At 49.5% G+C, this 17,830-nt stretch overlaps 7 protein-coding genes across 7 annotated transcripts; 6 read left to right on the forward strand and 1 right to left on the reverse strand.

Moving 5' to 3' along the window:
- Window positions 1-401: 401 nt before the first annotated feature.
- On the forward strand, window positions 402-1,223 carry ACHE_20235S (uncharacterized protein; the record flags this gene model as incomplete). The annotated part of the gene is made up of 2 exons (XM_043284515.1): window positions 402-618; window positions 691-1,223. The coding sequence occupies 2 exons, from the start codon at window positions 402-404 to the stop codon at window positions 1,221-1,223; spliced, it is 750 nt and encodes a 249-aa protein (XP_043133299.1).
- Window positions 1,224-3,646: 2,423 nt separating this feature from the next.
- On the forward strand, window positions 3,647-4,604 carry ACHE_20236S (uncharacterized protein; the record flags this gene model as incomplete). The annotated part of the gene is made up of 4 exons (XM_043284516.1): window positions 3,647-3,783; window positions 3,837-3,998; window positions 4,049-4,522; window positions 4,577-4,604. 4 exons carry the CDS (start codon window positions 3,647-3,649, stop codon window positions 4,602-4,604), a joined length of 801 nt encoding a protein of 266 aa, XP_043133300.1.
- A 691-nt stretch (window positions 4,605-5,295) lies between these two features.
- Window positions 5,296-7,934, reverse strand: ACHE_20237A (kinesin family protein; the record flags this gene model as incomplete). Its single annotated transcript, XM_043284517.1, has 5 exons — window positions 5,296-5,645; window positions 5,704-6,414; window positions 6,465-6,969; window positions 7,228-7,503; window positions 7,563-7,934. 5 exons carry the CDS (start codon window positions 7,932-7,934, stop codon window positions 5,296-5,298), a joined length of 2,214 nt encoding a protein of 737 aa, XP_043133301.1.
- Window positions 7,935-8,558: 624 nt separating this feature from the next.
- On the forward strand, window positions 8,559-9,201 carry sec11 (signal peptidase complex catalytic subunit SEC11; the record flags this gene model as incomplete). Its single annotated transcript, XM_043284518.1, has 2 exons — window positions 8,559-8,896; window positions 8,961-9,201. The coding sequence occupies 2 exons, from the start codon at window positions 8,559-8,561 to the stop codon at window positions 9,199-9,201; spliced, it is 579 nt and encodes a 192-aa protein (XP_043133302.1).
- Window positions 9,202-9,700: 499 nt separating this feature from the next.
- On the forward strand, window positions 9,701-10,313 carry ACHE_20239S (putative ubiquitin conjugating enzyme (UbcB); the record flags this gene model as incomplete). The annotated part of the gene is made up of 3 exons (XM_043284521.1): window positions 9,701-9,727; window positions 9,807-9,923; window positions 9,990-10,313. 3 exons carry the CDS (start codon window positions 9,701-9,703, stop codon window positions 10,311-10,313), a joined length of 468 nt encoding a protein of 155 aa, XP_043133303.1.
- A 2,709-nt stretch (window positions 10,314-13,022) lies between these two features.
- Window positions 13,023-15,437, forward strand: ACHE_20240S (putative GTPase activating protein (Gyp3); the record flags this gene model as incomplete). The annotated part of the gene is made up of 1 exon (XM_043284522.1): window positions 13,023-15,437. The coding sequence occupies one exon, from the start codon at window positions 13,023-13,025 to the stop codon at window positions 15,435-15,437; it is 2,415 nt and encodes an 804-aa protein (XP_043133304.1).
- Window positions 15,438-16,003: 566 nt separating this feature from the next.
- On the forward strand, window positions 16,004-17,789 carry PNS1 (choline transporter-like family protein; the record flags this gene model as incomplete). Its single annotated transcript, XM_043284523.1, has 2 exons — window positions 16,004-16,309; window positions 16,377-17,789. The coding sequence occupies 2 exons, from the start codon at window positions 16,004-16,006 to the stop codon at window positions 17,787-17,789; spliced, it is 1,719 nt and encodes a 572-aa protein (XP_043133305.1).
- Between the last annotated feature and the right edge of the window lie 41 nt (window positions 17,790-17,830).

Raw genomic sequence — 17,830 nt, forward strand, 5'->3', positions numbered from 1 at the left:
TTATCATGATACTAACTCAATATATCCATCATCCAGATATGCGCATACATACTGTTTATTCCGCAGCGAGAATCAGAATAGATACACATAACACGAAATAGACTTCCAGAGGAAGTGAGGATCAACAATTTCCTTGGCATTTGAGGCTGAGGCTGCGTAATTGCTTTTGAACTAGTCCCATATGTAGTAGAAATTGCTGCACGAGACCCTGCGGCTGTCCGGAATATCGCCCCGGTAAGCACTAATTATGCAGGACAAGAATAAGGGATCCTGGTTGACTTAGGCTACACAAGAGCCTTGTCAGTTTTTTTAAATGTTCCTGGTCAACCTGTAATCACTATTGCTGATTTTATCGTCTGCTGCACAATTGGGTGATTAGACTACACCAATAACTGGCGAATATGTCGGCAAATGATACACGACCATGTTACTTCCCTGATCGCACCGAGGCCAAAAACAACGTGCCCTGCTCACCAGATCAACACACTCATTGCTGCGGCATGGCCGATATCTGCCTAACAAATGGCTACTGCTTGAGCATCGACCATCAACCTTGGGTCTTATCACGGGGAGCTTGTACAAACCAAAACTGGGATTCTGGGTGCCCTGAACGATGCGGTATGAGCCAGATTTCTTTGCCTTAATTTTCTCGTGTGCGAAGTAAAGCTCTGACAAATGAACTACCCACAGTCGGCGACGCTGACAACAAAGGCGGCGGCTGCTCAATCGTCAACCTCCAATACGAAAACGAAGACGGCAAATCAACATATTGCTGCGGTAATCCAGTCAGTGGTAGCGGCACCACCGCGACGTGTCCAACTGAGAGCCAATTCACCCTAGACGACGGACACGCAGTACCCGGCTACGCCCTCCTAAGCAATCTATCCAATTTCTACGTCTCCGGCTCGGCGCCATCATCCTCGGCAACACCTTCAATACTTCCAGCTCCAACAATATTACCAGATAGTAGCGGTGACACATGCCACGACAAAGCGATCGGAGCCGGTGTTGGTGTTCCGCTGGGGGTGATTGCCTTGGCGGCTCTGGCATGGGGATTCTTCGAGCGCAAGCGCGTGCGGGCTATGCATAAGCAGATGTCGACAGTGGCGTTGAATAATGCAGTGCAGCAGCCGCCTGCCTATGGGATTAATCAGAAGAACCAGGTGCCAGCGGAGTTGGAACATACGACTCCTGTGCCAGAGTTAATGGGGAGGGAACAATAATTTCGACGGGTGCATGGGTTTCTGTTTACCGACGGGTGGCATTTTGTAGATAATACTTGAGTGTTTTGTACTCCATACATACATAATAATGGCAATTCTCGAGGTTCTATTTCTATGGCCTATCCTTGGGACTCCACGAAACATCCATGAAACTGGCTCGGATAAAATGTGGAGAAATCTAAATTTAAACACTTTCTTCACGTGCGTTTATTTCCCGAGGTTCCAAAAACTGAACCCTAATAATGAACATAGCGAATTTGAAACAACTCAGCTAGATGTAGGCGAATATACGAAACATGAAGACCCAAACTTGGGCAATACCCGTCACCTTGTCTTCGAAGTGTACTCTGTAGTGAGAGTAATCGTGCGTCGACCAGGATTAAACATCCGTCATCCGATTATCACGACACCGTGAACTCCACCTTCAATTATCAATCCGGCATGCTGGACTTCAGTAATGGAAATTATATTTATTGTGGGGGTTGACCCAATTCAAGCAATACATTGAGGTAGTTCCAGAAGAGCAGATCAATTCCTACTCAGGAACCGATGGCAGATATGTCAAGATGCTTCTTGGTGCAAGCTTCACCCTTTTCTGGGGGACCACCTTTATTTCCCAAGTGTCCAATGCCCCGATGCTCGAGCCCCGGCCGACCCCTGGTATTCGTTCCTCCTCCTCCCGTTGGCCATCCTCATTCTTCATGTATAGATCCCTCTATCTTTCCGGGACTTCAGCGAGCTGCGAACCTTTCGTCTGCGGCGTATACAGACTGTAATGGGACTGCTTTTGATGTCAAACTCACCAAAAAGATCAATGAGGCGTCGACGGATACTCAGGTGAGTAGCTGAACCCCGTTGTGTAATTTTAAGCTGATAATAGCAAGGGATATGTGGGATACTCTGGTCCAAGAAGAGAATATCCGTGATGATGAGGGGATCAACGACCAGTGAGTCGGCTTGGCCTATGGTTCGAGTCGGGTGATATGTTGGACTAACCGTACCAGCCGCGGATTATCTGAACGACATCGACATCCTCCTTGTAGACCCTGAACTATTTGGCGTGAACTTCCCAGATGCAAAGATCATGCTCGGGCATATCAAAGGCCTGGGGTTCTGTGCATGAGATAGTCTCAGAGGTCAAATCTCTTGTAAAGAAATACCCCGAGTATAGTCTGGAAGCCACCGGGCATTCTCTTGGCGGCTCTCCCACCTACATCTCTTATGTTGCTCTATCCCAAATCCCATTTTGCCCCTGCATTCGGTTGGTCCTTGACTTCCAAGATAGTCATTGGCGTGAGTCCCTGCTCAATGATCGAATCAGCGTTCAAATCGACCTTGAACCAATCCATATCATTATTCCCGGAAAAGAAAGTCGTTGGAAATACGATGGCCGCCTATCCTATTGGCAACCAGGCGTTTGCGGACTTTCGCAGTTCGCAGAATGGCACATTGAATCGTGAGAATAATGCCATGATGGTGTTCAGTGAGTATCCAGCTAAGTCTACTGCGAACATCGTTCAGAATCTGTGTGCGACTATTCCCGGCTTTAAGCATTATGGAATGCTGAGTTCCCTGGTTCCCTATAATAAAGGTGCGGGTCAAGCCATGGTATCGCAGGAATACTATAGTTCCGGGACCCAAGACCCCTGTGTCAAGTGTCAAGGCGAACGTGACGATTCTTGCTCAGCTGGTAATGGGAAGATCAGTATAGCCGATGGGCATCATTACAACTATGGGATTCACATGGGGGAAGTCAGATGCGGGGTATAGTTATGTTATAGTTATGTTAGCGATAAATGAAATATATATACTTGTGGTGACAGTTTTCAGATATAAACATAGCCTCTGCTGGTATTCTATAAATATATATGACTCAAGACCCAGGATGTTCCTTGCAGCTGTAAATCGACTGACCAGTTACATCGAGTCAGCTGCGAGCCATATCACATGATCCCAATCACGATAATCTCAGCCCGCCCCTCGTCCTCTTACACTTTCTTTTTCTCTCCACGCTTCCTCGAGTCGACCAATTCTTGCCTACGTGAGTCACGACACTACGTATGCAAAAGCCTGTTTCCAGGAGTTGTGTTCCTGTCCCGGGATACTTGGAACAACTGCAAAATTCACTTTTTGTGGTCTAGTAGCAAGTATTCTCGGCCATCTCCCTTGTTTTCCGTCTTCAAATAAAGACAAAAAAGGCAGGACACTGGTGCCTGGGAGAAGCTGGACATTTAATCTCTTGGGACGGCTTCCAGGCTCTCGTTCATTCACATGCAACGACGTGCGTGACTGGTTGTGTCACGTTTCCTGACAGTCAGAGGGAAACTTCCATTCATTTTATTTTTCGGTATTTGGATCTCCTTTGTCAGGGATCTGGTTATTCGCTTCCTTTGACGTTATCGAGGCCGATAGGAATTATCACCATGTCCATGTTTAGACGCTCCTTTACGGTGAAAGACGAACCGAGTAAGACGGGCCGGTGGATTAGGAAGAGACATGGGAAACACAGCAGACATGACAAGTTGAAGGCGCAGAGCAGGATGGACAGCTTGACTGAACGGTAAGTTTTGATTCTTGTGTTGGATATAGGTGGCGTAGCTGATAATCTCCTAGTCCTATTTCAAACCCCGCAGTCACTTTCGTCGTGAGCTCGGAAAGACGTCTCTTCGTCGGCCACGAACATGTCATCGCCCGTTCTCCCTACTTCCGCAGTATCCTACGAGATCTGTCCATGGTTGGAGCTTATGCAAACAAGGTGGTGGAGCTGCCAGACGAGTGCGCAACCCTGACCCTGAACAACCCGCACATACTCTGACCAAAAACAGAGACCCAGAAATATTCTCCTGTGTTCTCGAATTTCTCTACAAAGGCGACTACTACCCCCGCCTAACACACAACGAACTCGAGAATGCTCATGACAGCAAGACCTTCGACCGCATCGCAAGCAAAGCAACCATCCTCCACACCCGAACCCGCGACGAAGTCCTCAGAGACACCGTAGTGTACTGCGCAGCAGAAAAGTACGGCCTGACAGACCTCAAACAGCTGGCACTCTGCAAGCAGGGTTTTCACGTCGGGATTCCGATTCCTATTATCTTGCGCTCTGCTCGGTACGCGTATGAGAACACGCCGGATTCGGATGCGGATTTGCGTGCTCATTACTTGGTTATGGTTATAAGGGCGAGAGAGATGTTTAAGACGAGTGGGACGATGGAGATGGAGATGGAGAAGGGGCATGCGTGGTTTTTCGATCTGTTTGTTGCTATGTGCAATCATATCGATGATTTGGAGGATGTTTGGTAGGCTTTCCTATAGTTTATGGCATCGAGACTTACTGACATCCTATGTTTCAGCAAGCAGCAAACCTTCAAGTCCTCTTAAGATTACTGCCGCAACCAAACTGAACAAGAACTCACGCCCCACTCCGAACAAACGCGTTACCAGAATGCCAGTTTATCGACATCCCAACAACTCATCCGTTTACTCATTGCACATCTGTCATTGCTATTTACGGTCCTTCGTTTTAATTATACAGCTCGCAACTCTTATCCCATCATTCCTTGATACATGCACGCAATTGATTTTGATTATCGGGGGCACACGATGCCGATATGTTCGTTTCAGCCGGCTGCTATTGTCGATTTACCTTCAGGAAGGGCTCATTGACAAGTTACCTAATGTGTGCAGCGTGCTTGGTGTTGAATGGTGTCCTTCGTTACTGTTTTATTTTCAGACATTTATCTGCCTTCGTTTGAGATTGTTGTTTGTTGAATACGTTGAAGATGATATGTGAATAACTAGATTGACAATTGAGATTCATGATACATATCCAAGCCAGCTTCCCTTAAAGACTCGGTAGAGTAGATTGAATACCTAATTATGTTTGTATTGTTAAACATATGTACCAGGGGTATAGCCCAGCTCTATAACAAGATAACCCCAAGCGCCATGCCCGCCTTCCCCGATTCATCAATACAGGACGCCGAAAAGTAGTAATGTACAACAATTAAATGCATAAACATAAACGTAAACCACGACCTCCCCCCCTCCCCCAACCCTAATGCAATAAATCTCAAATCTCATCCTCAGGCGCCAAATCCCATTTCCTTGTCGCCATCTTCCTAGTCCGCTTACCCGGCGAACCCCCCGGGCCAGCCGTAACAGCAGGAGCGAACAGATTCTCACTCAACTTAAGCTGATCCATATGGCGAAGCGCAGACTCAATATCACTCTCGCGGCCAAGAAGGTTCGAGTTCCGGGATGATTTGAGGGCGTTCCTGGTCCTTGGTCTTGTTGGTTGTTTTGTCGGGGAGCGGCAGTTTAGTTCGCGCTCGAGGGCGGTGATCTTGGCGCGGAGTTGGTCGTTTTCGAATTCGAGGAATTGGTATTTTTCATCTGCGGGTGGTTCGGGGTCTTCGTTGACTGACATAACCTGTTAGTTATCAGGCAGTAGCGGTGGAATCAGGAAGGGGATGCTTACTCTGGAAGCCACGAGAGAGCAGTTCGATCTTCTTATCCATGTGCTCATCGTTGCGCCCGGTCTGGTCATCCCATGCACTCTGCCACCTCTTCCTTTCTTCTTCCATCTTTTCGTCCATCTCAGCCCAGCATTCCTCTCGCACTTCTTGCTCGATCATGAGACATCTTTCGTCGCTTGCTTTCAGATGCATCTCAAGCTCTGCACGTGCGATTTCTTCTTGTGTAAGGCGCACAGAGAGACTTTCGTTTTCAGAGGTCAATCGTGAAATTACAGCCAAGGCGTCTTCAAGCTCTCCGTTTAAGGCTGGGTCTGGTGAATTCCAGCCATGGTCTGATACCCTCGGGGAATGCAAGGTAGCAGAGAAGATACTCTCAGCTGGTGAAGGTGCACGAGCCACGGCAACGTCCTTGGCCAGAGCGGAGTAGCGGAGGATCTGCGAAGTAGCATTGTAGTCTCCTAGAGGATCGGCTGTGACTATCATGACTGCTTTTTGTGGTCCACGGCTATGAGACGAGTTTGAGGATGGGAATGAATTGGAGAATAGCAGCTCAGTTAGCTTGCACTGTCTGAATGGAACAAGAGCCGCTTTGCCGTCTTTGATTTCGCTTTGCATCTGTAAGCACTGTCCCAGATACATCAGACTTTCGTTGATCTTTCCGGCTTCAGCAAGAGTTGAGCCAGCAGTTTTGGCAGTCCTTGCTCGCTCAGATCCTATTATAGGTTAATATCGACATGACAGTGCTATGGTATGTATCGCTTACCAGCAAGATCAGCAACAGTAAGAGTATTTCCGACCCATGTCTCCTCGCCAGTGATCTTATGCCTCATCCTTCTCTTGACCTCAAGACAAAAGAATCCATGGCTCCGAGAACTGACACTGTTTGCACCGGTTCCAGTAACCTTCCGTTCCGCAAGCCCGACATCGAGAATAGCGAGGGCCTCTTCATAGGTGCTACAAGCGATTTTTCTCAATGAAGCAACAACCTTCCGATCGGGTGACCTTTCGGTGTACTTAAACATGACAGGCCGTCGTCGGTCCTTCTGGTTGTTTACCGCTTGGCGGGAACTTCCTTGCCCAGGTGTAATGGCGGGGGACAAAAGATCAAAAATTCGGTCATTATAGACTTCGTACATCGAGACGAGAACCATATACTCGGACTTCGGGTTCAAATCTGGAGCAAATTTACTAACATCAGGTACTCGGGGCAACATGCTAGGGCGCTGTGGCATCTGTCGGCGGGGGAAGATCAGGGCGGGCATCGGGTCCTTTGAAGATTGAAATCCTAATTTAGCAAGACCGTTCATGTTCATCCTTGGGTGTGTATATGATGACATAATTGGGGATCCAGGGACCAATCGTATGGAAGACTCTTTAGGCACATTGTCTGAATCTCCACGGTCTGGGCTTTGGGAAGGCCTGCGACTGAACCTGAGGGGCGAACCAGGGACCGGGGGTAGGATTGGGTAAAGCCGTCCAAAGACTGAGGTTGCTTGTAGCGACTTTGAGGGAAGAGGGCTCCTTACCACCAAAGGGGTATTGCCTCTAGACGAGCTAATCGGGGTTTGGGCTCTCGAGTTCCTGCCGCGTTCTGTATTCGGGTCGCCGTAGACTGCTTCGAGGAAAGTCTGAGCCGTAAAAATCTGGGCCTCGCCGGGATCCGATGCGGCCACGGATGCTAATAGGTTGGGGTTGATTGAGTTGTCCGGTGGCTTCATAGTGGGCTCCAACGCTTTGAAGATCACGTCCAGGGACATCTGCGTAAGTCCTCTTTGCGACTTTGAGCCGAGAATGGTGTGACTCTAGATATTGCAGTCTGGTTAGTATCGCTTTTTTTCTCCCCGCATATAAATATTTCGACCTTTCCACTCCCTGTAACACCCAGCGTAGCGATCAATCCATCTCGACCCTCAAGCAATACACCCCTAATTATGTCATCCATGCCCGTATCCTGAAAAACATCTATTTGCGATGCCGACTCGTCAAAAACCTGAGTAAATCCGAATCTCTCCACAGCTCGTTTCTTCGAATCCGCGGGAGGCTGCAGCGTGATGTGGGTAGTAGCCGGGAGCGGAGCATCCTGGTCATCTTCTGCATGCTCGATATTATGCTCCGGAGGATCAACAATCAAGCAACGATCCGGTTGGATATTGTTTTGCTGGGAAATCGGCGGCCGAAGACGGAGATAAACTTGAAACAGGGAGGTTTGCGAAGCTTTGGAAGTGGAAATCATGATTGCAGGATGCTCCACTAAATGCCGATATTCAGTTTAGAGCCCGATACTGCATACAGTGATGCTGCAAGAGGTGACGTGGTGGAGAGTCGAGGAGAAACAACAGCGAGATGCGTGGCCGAGTGGAGGTTCGCCTTTGCCCGTTTAGGAAACCCGCAGTTGACGGGGTAACCGTTCCATGGGGCAATGGTAGCGCACATCATTCTGTTGCTTATTCATCATTTGATGTCACATGACTTCACGAGCATCATAGCTTTATCTGGCAATTGATATCAAAGATGAACAAAATATCTTTATTGCATAGGATCTGTGCGCTTGTAGAAACCGATATCTTAGATTAAAAGGAAATGCTGGTGTTGTAGGTTGTATACGCATCTATTCGCCTGTCTACTCCGTAGCCCGCTGCAGTTTCCCCGAGGCCACCTCTCCAACTCATCCCAGCTCGACACCCAACAGCGACACCTCTACATCCACACGACTCGACGGAATTTAACGGGTATCACGCAAGTGCCTTGTCGCATTGGATTTGGATCACATATCCTCACATCCCCAATTTACGAACCTCCTCACATCCCGCTGATAAGACAATTAATTGCCCACCTCAACGAGGTCGCATAGCCCACCATGTTGTCCTTCCTATCGTCAAGCATGTCCAGTGCACGCCAGTCTCTGGCGCAAGTCCTCAACTTCGCGCTGGTTCTCTCAACGGCCTTTATGATGTGGAAGGGGCTCTCGGTGGCTACGGCCTCATCTTCGCCCATTGTCGTTGTCCTGTCGGGGTCTATGGAACCTGCTTTCCAGAGAGGCGACTTGCTCTTCTTGTGGAACCGGGCTCCGCGCGCTGAACTGGGAGAGGTTGTGGTTTACAATGTCAGGGGAAAAGATATCCCGATCGTGCACCGTGTTGTGAGGACATTCCCTGAGGTCGAGGGGAAGGGAAAGAATGTCAAGGAGGTTGAGGAGTATGTCTACCTTTGCCCTTGTGGCTTTAGTCTATCTGTTCGTTGCTAACGTATACTCGTTTAGTGCCTCGACGGTGCCAAACAACATGCTATTGACCAAGGGAGACAACAACGTCGCCGATGACACTGAGCTCTACGCGCGCGGCCAGGACTATTTGAACCGGGAGGAGGATATTGTGGGTAGCGTGCGAGGGTATATTCCGATGGTTGGATATGTGACTATCATGCTCAGTGAGCATCCTTGGCTCAAGACGGTGTTGCTGGGCATTATGGGGTTGACGGTGATGCTGCAACGGGAGCAATAGACAGACATGTCGGAAATAAAAAGTTATCGATAAAATGGAAACCATATTTCTGTTTCGGGGGTCTACTAAGCTGGCAGCAAATTACATTATGCAGTCATATGGGTCAAAGTTGGAGAAGGTATATTTAGATGTAAGTGGCGTATCATGAGTGTGAACCAGTGTTACCTCAATAAAAAACTTCTCTATAATCGAAGGGAATATAGAGAAAAATGGCGTTTACCCCAGGAACCTCATAAAAGCCGGCTAAGAGCCATTTATAGCACCTTGGAGACGTCACTCCCCGTTTACCGCCGCCCCGCTGCGACCTCTTTCTTCAGCATCATTCAATTAATCAGTCACGAATTCTCCTGCTTTGTCTTAAACCTGACTTGTAAAGGATTTTTTGCTTCTCTTGATCCCTACCACGTTCCCTCAAGCCAGTTATTCATCACCCTCCTCTTTATCCGTCATCTCCTTACCTCCGTCGCACCCCGTACTTGCCCCTCCACAGATCTCGACAATGGGCAGTCAAAAGCGGATAGCAAAGGTACGTGCAAGATCGCTGTTTCGCCTTGCTCTATTTGTGTCTCTTATTTGTGTCTCTTGATAGCGTTAACACAGCTCAGGAGCTAGCTGAGCTCGTCGAATCCCCTCCCGAAGGCATCAAAGTCGAGCTTGCAAACGAAGCAGACCTCTACGACTGGAAAGTCTACTTGAACGGCCCCGAAAACTCTCCTTTCCACGTAAGTCATTCCTACCTATCCTTACTTGCCTTTCCGAAAACCAATAACTCGAACTAACGAAAATAGAACGGCACGTTCCTAGTCAAACTCAAGTTCCCCAACGAATACCCCTTCAAGCCCCCCGCGGTCAACTTCGCAACGAAGATCTACCACCCGAACGTTACAAATGATGAAAAAGGAAGCATGTGTCTGGGAATGCTGAGGCCTGACGAGTGGAAGCCCAGTTCGCGAGTCGTCGCTGTACTGCAGTTCGCTCGTCAGCTGCTGGCGGAACCGATGCCGGATGATGCTGTTGAGGGACGGATTGCGGAGCAGTATAAGAATGATTGGGCGCGGTATGAGGAGGTGGCGAGGGATTGGACACGTCGGTATGCGAACGAGAAGGCATGATTGATGAGCATGTCCGGTGGACAGGATGCTTTTACTGGAGTTGGAATTGGGTTTTAGGCGGTCGCTGGATAGTTGAAGATCATGATAGCGTCCGACCGTTTCTTGCGCGATCGCTGCGCGCTTGATCTGCTCGTGGATACGTTCTTGGGTATCGCAGTATGGACATGGTGAACAGGACCAGCATCATTCTTACAGAGGCACATTTGGGAACTGGCATTGTTATCATTACGGATACGCCTTGGTTATTATGCATGAATTATACAAAGCTCATGGGTTGCACAATGTAGTCATAGTTTCACATTGATTCTGAAAATATAGCCTCTTAGGACGGCAATGATATCCGGCAATTCATTATATATCTACAATGACTGTTTATCCCATACATCATACGCCAAACATTTCCATTCCTGTACTGCATACCCACAATCACATGGCTTACAATGACATGCCACTTGTAACAACAATTCAAAGCACTGAATGTCTTTGATTGTTCTGAAAGAATCTACTCTGGTGTCTGGTTGATTGACATGGTATCTGAGAAGGACCTGTAACCAGTATTACCAGATAGATTACTCCGTACGGACAGTGAATAATCTTTGTGAAGCAATGGCCATGAATGTATGTGTGAGATACAATGGAAAATGCTGCTTTGTATTATTGAAATAAATGAGAGAATATTGATCGTCCATGTGGCCAAACTCCGTATGACACCTATGAGCACTCCGGATACTTCGTTCTCCGTACATATGTCTTCTCTGCCCTCTAGCGAAATCTTCAAAAAGGAGATACAGTTCCCTCCTCTCCCGGCCAGAACGCAGACGCAAGGAAAGCATAGACGACAAGCTACGAGCTACACTACCGGTGTACAAAGTACGAGTCCTAGAAATATGAACGGAGAAACCGGAGAATTCCCGGCGTGCCGATCGTCTAGACTAGTTAGCGATATTCCCGATGTTCCCTTGTCCAGAAGCCTTTCGGAACACGTCTGTATGAACAGATAGAGTTAGTCTAACAGCGCTGGACTATCAAGCACCCGACGGATTGGGACTCCCGATGAGCGACTCATGTCGACCGAACGATCGTGGAAGATGCTTGGAAGGAGTCGGGTGGGATCCTAGTGTAATATTAATCGGAAGGAAGAGATTGGGCCGGACCATCGCAATAATTCCAGACTTGTGCTTGGTCTGGGCTTGACCCTTTATTTACGTTAGTTATTTTCATTTTATTATTTACTCTTTACCCTCCCGGGAGCGTGCTCGATTCCCGTACAGGGCAGTTGATGTGGGCCGGCGCTAGCAGACCTTGAAACCAGCGAGCAAAAAAAGAGACAGCTCCACTCGCTAGTTAATATTCTGGCCCTGATGATAGATTGATGACGACCCGGTCGTTCGGAGAAGGATTCTGGATAGGAAACAAAGTTAATGAAATAAAAAACAGGTTACAGGACAAGACCTCGGCGCGGATGTCAAGAAGGAGCTGCTCCGGTAAGTAGGTCATGTCATGTCCACAAACGACCCAGTGAGCCATAATCTTGTTTCCTTTCGCAGAGATTTCCCTGTGCTTGACTTTTTAGCGTCGACCAGATGGCAAGAAATAAGATTATGATGGACCAGCACCAAGCCCTGCGTAATGAACTGGAAGAGAATCTCCATCCATCTCTCTTTCTGATCTGTCGTTGTATAACGTGTACCTGTAAAGATGTACAAAAAGTACGTACAGCAGTTCGCCGTAGTTCGGTTCTTTTGTGTGCTCTGTATACTCCAAGGGCCCCGAGTAGGTTATATACCAACCCTTTTTAACCCCTGTATAACGGTAGACTTTATTATCCCCGGACGGAACGGATCGCAAGCCCCGCGTTGCCTCATTTGACTGAGTCAAAAGGCAACGAGAAAGCTAAAGGGAGTCAAAGAGTAAGGCGAAAGAGTGATAGAAAGAAGCCATTGGTAGACGCATGGATGGATGCAATGCAGGGTGTGACCAGTCACGGAGGTTTGCCCCTGCAGGCGGTGCAGATATGATGGATGTAGATTGTACAAGTATATCCGGTCTCCTATGTCAGCACAAGTAGTACTCCGTAGTTATAGTACTCGAGTCGAAGCAAGAAGAGTTATATCAAGATATCCCGCATCGAACAGAAGTTGAGAAGTTGTTTCTTTGTTCATCTGAAACGCCGATACCGTTTTACCAGGTACCGGACCGTACCGTACCATACCAAACAATACCACGCTAGACCCGACGGGGACCTCAACGATTTGCTTCCTTTTTCTGTTCTCCTTTTCTACACTTCAATCCTCCTCTTTCTCTTCCTTCTTCAACTCTTCATTCTCCTTCTTTTGCCTTCTCGTCGTTCTTGTTCTCTTCCCTTGAACCTCTGGTAGGATTGTGGGACTCGTTCGGATGGACTGACTTCATTGTTGCATCGCGTTGCTGCTGGGGGCTCCCTGACGCTCGTTTGGCTGTCAATCTACGGTTGATGTCCCGGTAGCCTCGTTCCGTTTAATAATTTTGACCTTTGCATTTTTGTACTTTTTCGCATGTCAAAGGGGTTATCTCTCGGTCGTTCGCTGTTGCGGTTATCTTTATACCTGTGTCGAAAGCTGTCTCTCCCATTTCCCGGAAAGACAGTAAGCGCTCGCTACCATTGACGATTCCCACGTTTCGCATATCGACAAATGTCCAGCAGGTCCTGGGTGCTACTATCTCGTGGCCATGGTCACAGAAAATGGAGAATTTCGATATCCGCCTCGTGTGGGCGAATTTGATATCCCCAGCCGTCGCAGAGTCCCCCCTCCTCCACGCCTCGATCCGTTAAGATTCCATCCTCCTGCGCCTCCTTCGCGTCCCGCGACCTCTCATTCCCAAGGCGCTCATTCTCGTTCCAACTCCCCTCGTTTACCGCCGGCTCCGTTTAGAGCAAGAGGCCCTCTCCCCCACGGGTATTGGCCACCACCGCCGGAAGAGCTAGTGTCACCGTGTCCATCGCCTCAGTTTGGCCCGGATTATAACGTTTATTACGACTTTGACCCGCCAAGAGCGACACACCGGGCCCCAACATTTCCCGCGGTTCCTCACGAGCCCGTCCCGACATGGCGCCATATGGACGGCGAAGGCGACCGCCCGTCCCGCCGGAAGATGCCTCCTGGTCGGGCTGGCTTGCGAATTTCCATGTCTGCCTCTCGCATGAATCATCAAAAGCGTGCCAAGGGCCAACATTCCCGCGAGCGTCGTCCAACTGATACCAGTCATCCTCAGGCATTGGGCTTGCCGCGTGCTACGCCAAGTAGTTCGCTGGATGCCTATGGGGGAAATGACGCTCTTCGATCTAGTGTCAACTCAGCAATGACCTCGCGCTCCAGCATCGAACAAAACAGTGGAACGGAGCGTAGCAGTGTTTTGACGAAAAGCAGCTCCATCACCGACCTTTCACCTGATACCCCCGATGGACCGGAGAAGGATGGTGGTATGAGCGTCGAAGATGCCATTTCGATGTATTTGGATGGCTTCAGCGATGTGACGGAAGAGCCGTCGTCACCAGATCTCCATGCGGAAGACAAATCGCGCCCGTCGAGCCCAAGGCCGTCTACAACAATGACCATGGACACCTTCGATGAACAGTCACCCGACATGAACCCTATGGAAGGCCTCCCTCCTGTGCCACCACTTCCGGAAATGCAGCCCATGGGCCAAAACCCACCGCACCAGGAGCTCCTCAATGATCAATCGTCGATTCACGAAACCTCTAATGAACATTCTCATGAAACCTACCATCACGAGCCGACATCCCCCGCCAAGGACCCAGGTATTGCTAGGCAAGAATCCACAATTGTCGTTCCTGGTATCGTTCCGCCACCGCTTCTGCCAGGAACTGACTCGCGAGACCGCTATGGATTCCGAAAAGCCAGTAACCATGTCCCGATCGAGCGCTACGATGCCTGGAGTCGCTCTTATTCCTCCTTTGCGGCCAACCGGAAAGTGAAATGGGCGGAGCTTCTCAGGGAACATGGGTTGGAAACGAAGGAACCAACACGGTTTCCGCCGAAGTCCTCGCGTGTGAAGCGCTTCGTGCGTAAGGGTATCCCGTCCGAATACCGAGGTGCTGCATGGTTCTATTACGCCGGAGGCTTTGAGCTTCTGAGCCGGAATCCGGGGTTGTACGATGAATTGGTCCAGAAGGCCATGATATCACCCTCCAACGATGACAAGGAACACATTGAGCGCGACCTCCATCGAACGTTTCCCGACAACGTTCACTTCAAGCCTGAGCAGGGTGCCAGCTCTGGTAGCAGCAACCCGCAGGGTACGGTGGTCGAGACCCAAATGATCCAGTCTCTTCGGCGCGTCCTATACGCATATGCGCTTCACAACCCGAAAGTCGGCTACACCCAGTCGCTCAACTTCATCACAGGAATGCTTTTGCTGTTCCTTCCCGAGGAAAAGGCGTTCTGGATGCTGCACATCGTTACGTCTTTGTACCTTCCGGGAACACACGAAATTAGTCTGGAGGGAGCGAATATCGACCTTTGGATTCTCATGGTTCTGCTCAAGGAATCGATGCCGAATGTCTACAGCAAAATCGCGGCCACGGGTCCTGGTAGCAACAAGGCCCGCGTTCCGGCTCTCACCGTCCACTCGCGACTGCCTGATATCACTCTTGGATTGACGAATTGGCTCATGTCGATTTTCATTGGAACTTTGCCATTGGAAACGACCTTGCGTGTTTGGGACGTCTTCTTCTACGAAGGCTCCAAGACGTTCTTCCGTGTGTCCCTGGCTATATTCAAGGCATGCGAAAAGGACATTCTTGCCGTCTCTGACCCCATGGAGGTGTTCCAGGTTGTTCAAACAGTTCCCAAGAAATTACTAGATGCCAATACACTGCTGGACGATTGTTTTGTCCGACGCCATCGCGTGGGACAAGGCCGAATCGATGAATTGCGGGCGCAGCGACGGGCGGCCGTCCGACAGGATAAGATCCGACGATCCATGGCGCTGACGCAGGGCCAGCTTCAAGCGGCTACTGATGAATGGCCGACCCAGCGATCGCGCACTCCGATCCCGGGGCTTGAACGCAGTATCGCAGATTCATGGCGACACATGAGAAGACATCATCACGCAGTCCGGTGACTGTGACAAAAGAATTCGATCCTCAATTATGCTGGTATTGTTTTTTTGTTTATTTTTCTACATTGATACCCAAACGCTTCTGTCATGTTTTGAAATGCAGGGCGCTGTTCTGTTTTCCTCATCCATACCCTCCTTTTTACTATTTTTTCCTTTTCCATCCGCAGGAGCCATTGGATTTTTGATTTTCAGTGGCCAGATCGGTTACGATTGCGATCGTCCACTCCCTAATGTCTATTCTCATTTCGTTACCCAATTGTTATTGACGAAGGAGCTCGTGGAGCCGGCGTGTGTGTATTTTGATTCGGAGATGAAATACCCACCGGATGAACTATGTGTACATAGCTCGGAAGCATAACCATGGATCTACTTGAACCATGAATCATTGATCTTGCAGTAAGAACCGATCTTAACGTAGGGCTGACCTTTGGTTCGGCCGCTGTAGTCCCTCGCTTTTCGCCGCTTTCGGAAAGGGCGAACTCAGCTGAAGTTTCTTTCGTCCCTTTTTTTTTTTTTGCGCTTTCTCCCCTCTCCTCCCCTCTCCTTGTTTTCTTGCCTATAATGCAGCCATGAGTGGACAGGCGGCTAGTTATTATAATCCTTCTCAAGGCTTTGAGGAGGCTCCTCAGCAGCCTCCTCAGCCTTACCAACAGCCCTTCTACAACCTACAGCAACAACAACAGCAGCAACAACAACAACAGCAGCAACAACAACAGCAGCAGCAGCAGCAGCAGTACGCGCCCTACCCCAACCAGGGCGTTGCTGAATCAAAACCCCCCGAGAACCCGCCCACATACAACCAAGCCGTCTACGGCTTCGACGAGGCATTTAAAATCGAGAAACCCAAGCTCAACGATCTCTGGGCTGGTCTTTTGGTGCGTCCCTCCCTTCTCCCCTCACATTTACCGAAATCAACAACCGCTAACAACGATGCTATAACAGCTCATAGCAGTCTTCCTCGGCTACGTCGCTATATCTGGTCTCACTATTCACCGCTATGCTAAATACAAAGGCTTCAACGGTGGTGGTATCTACGACGCCGGTAATGAAGTCTCGCTCAACACGAACACACTAGTGCTATTCATATTCGTTCTCTGTGTCGCGATTGCGTTTTCTTGGGCTTATTTTATGGGCGCGCGATTCTTTCCGAAAACCTTCATCTGGGTGACTGGGATTTTGAATATTGTTCTTGCGCTCGCGACGGGAATTTACTATATCTGTCGCAAGCAGTATGGCGGTGGAATTGCGTTTCTGATATTCGGTATATTCGCTTTGGTTTGTTTCATCAGCTGGATACCCCGGATCCCCTTTACGGCGTTCATGTTGCAAACGAGCATGGATGTCACGAGGAAATACGGACATGTGTTTGTTGTGAGCGCAATTGGCGGAATCGTGGCCGTCGCCTTTGCAGCCTGGTTCTCCGTCACCCTAGTTGCGATTTACGTCGCCTATGAGCCGACAAGCAGCAGCAGCGGTCGCGCGGGCGCAGTCGACGGTCTCTCAGACACTAGCACCGTGAGCAATCCCTCCTGCAGCAACGGCGGCTGCAGTCGTGCACGGGTCATCGGGTTGGTCGTGTACGTGACTTTCGCAATGTACTGGTTCAGCGAGTGGATTAAGAATACTGTGCACACAACCATCGCTGGTATCTACGGCTCGTGGTACTACTTTTGCGGCGAGGGCCCAGGCGGACAGGGAGGCAAGAACATGCCCAAGGGGTCGACGCGGGGTGCGTTCAAGCGCGCAACAACCTACTCTTTCGGCAGCATCAGCTTAGGAAGTTTGTTCATTGCGATTATCAACATGATGCGGCAGGCATGTTCTATTGCGCAGCGGCATGAGGCCGCAGAGGGGAATATCGTTGGCTGCGTGTTTGCCTGGATCCTAGGATCCTGCATAAGCCTCCTCGACTGGCTCGTCACTTTATTCAACCGCTACGCCTTCTGCCACATCGCGCTCTGGGGCAAAGCCTACATCCCCGCTGCAAAGGATACATGGGCGATGATGCGCGATCGCGGCGTCGACGCCCTCGTCAACGACTGCCTCATGGGCCCCGTACTTACAATGGGAAGCGTGGGTGTGTCGTACATTTGCGCGTTACTGGCATACTTGTACCTCCAGTTTACGAATCCCGGGTATAACGCGGACGGCAATTTCACGGCGGTGATTATGGCATTTGCGTTTGTGATTGGGTTGCAGGTTGCGCAGATTCTCCTGACACCGGTGGGATCTGGCATTGAGACGATTTTTGCGGCTATGGCGTGGGATCCGGAGGTTATGATGCGGGAGCATCCAGGGTTGTATCAGGAGTTGGTGAAGGTCTATCCGAGGGTGCAGCAGGCTATTCATGCTTAGTTGTATATTTGCATGGGAATGGTATGGTATGGTATGGTGTG

The sequence above is a fragment of the Aspergillus chevalieri genome, chromosome 2 (genome assembly GCF_016861735.1).
Source record: "Aspergillus chevalieri M1 DNA, chromosome 2, nearly complete sequence".
Taxonomy (NCBI): Eukaryota; Fungi; Ascomycota; class Eurotiomycetes; order Eurotiales; family Aspergillaceae; genus Aspergillus; species Aspergillus chevalieri.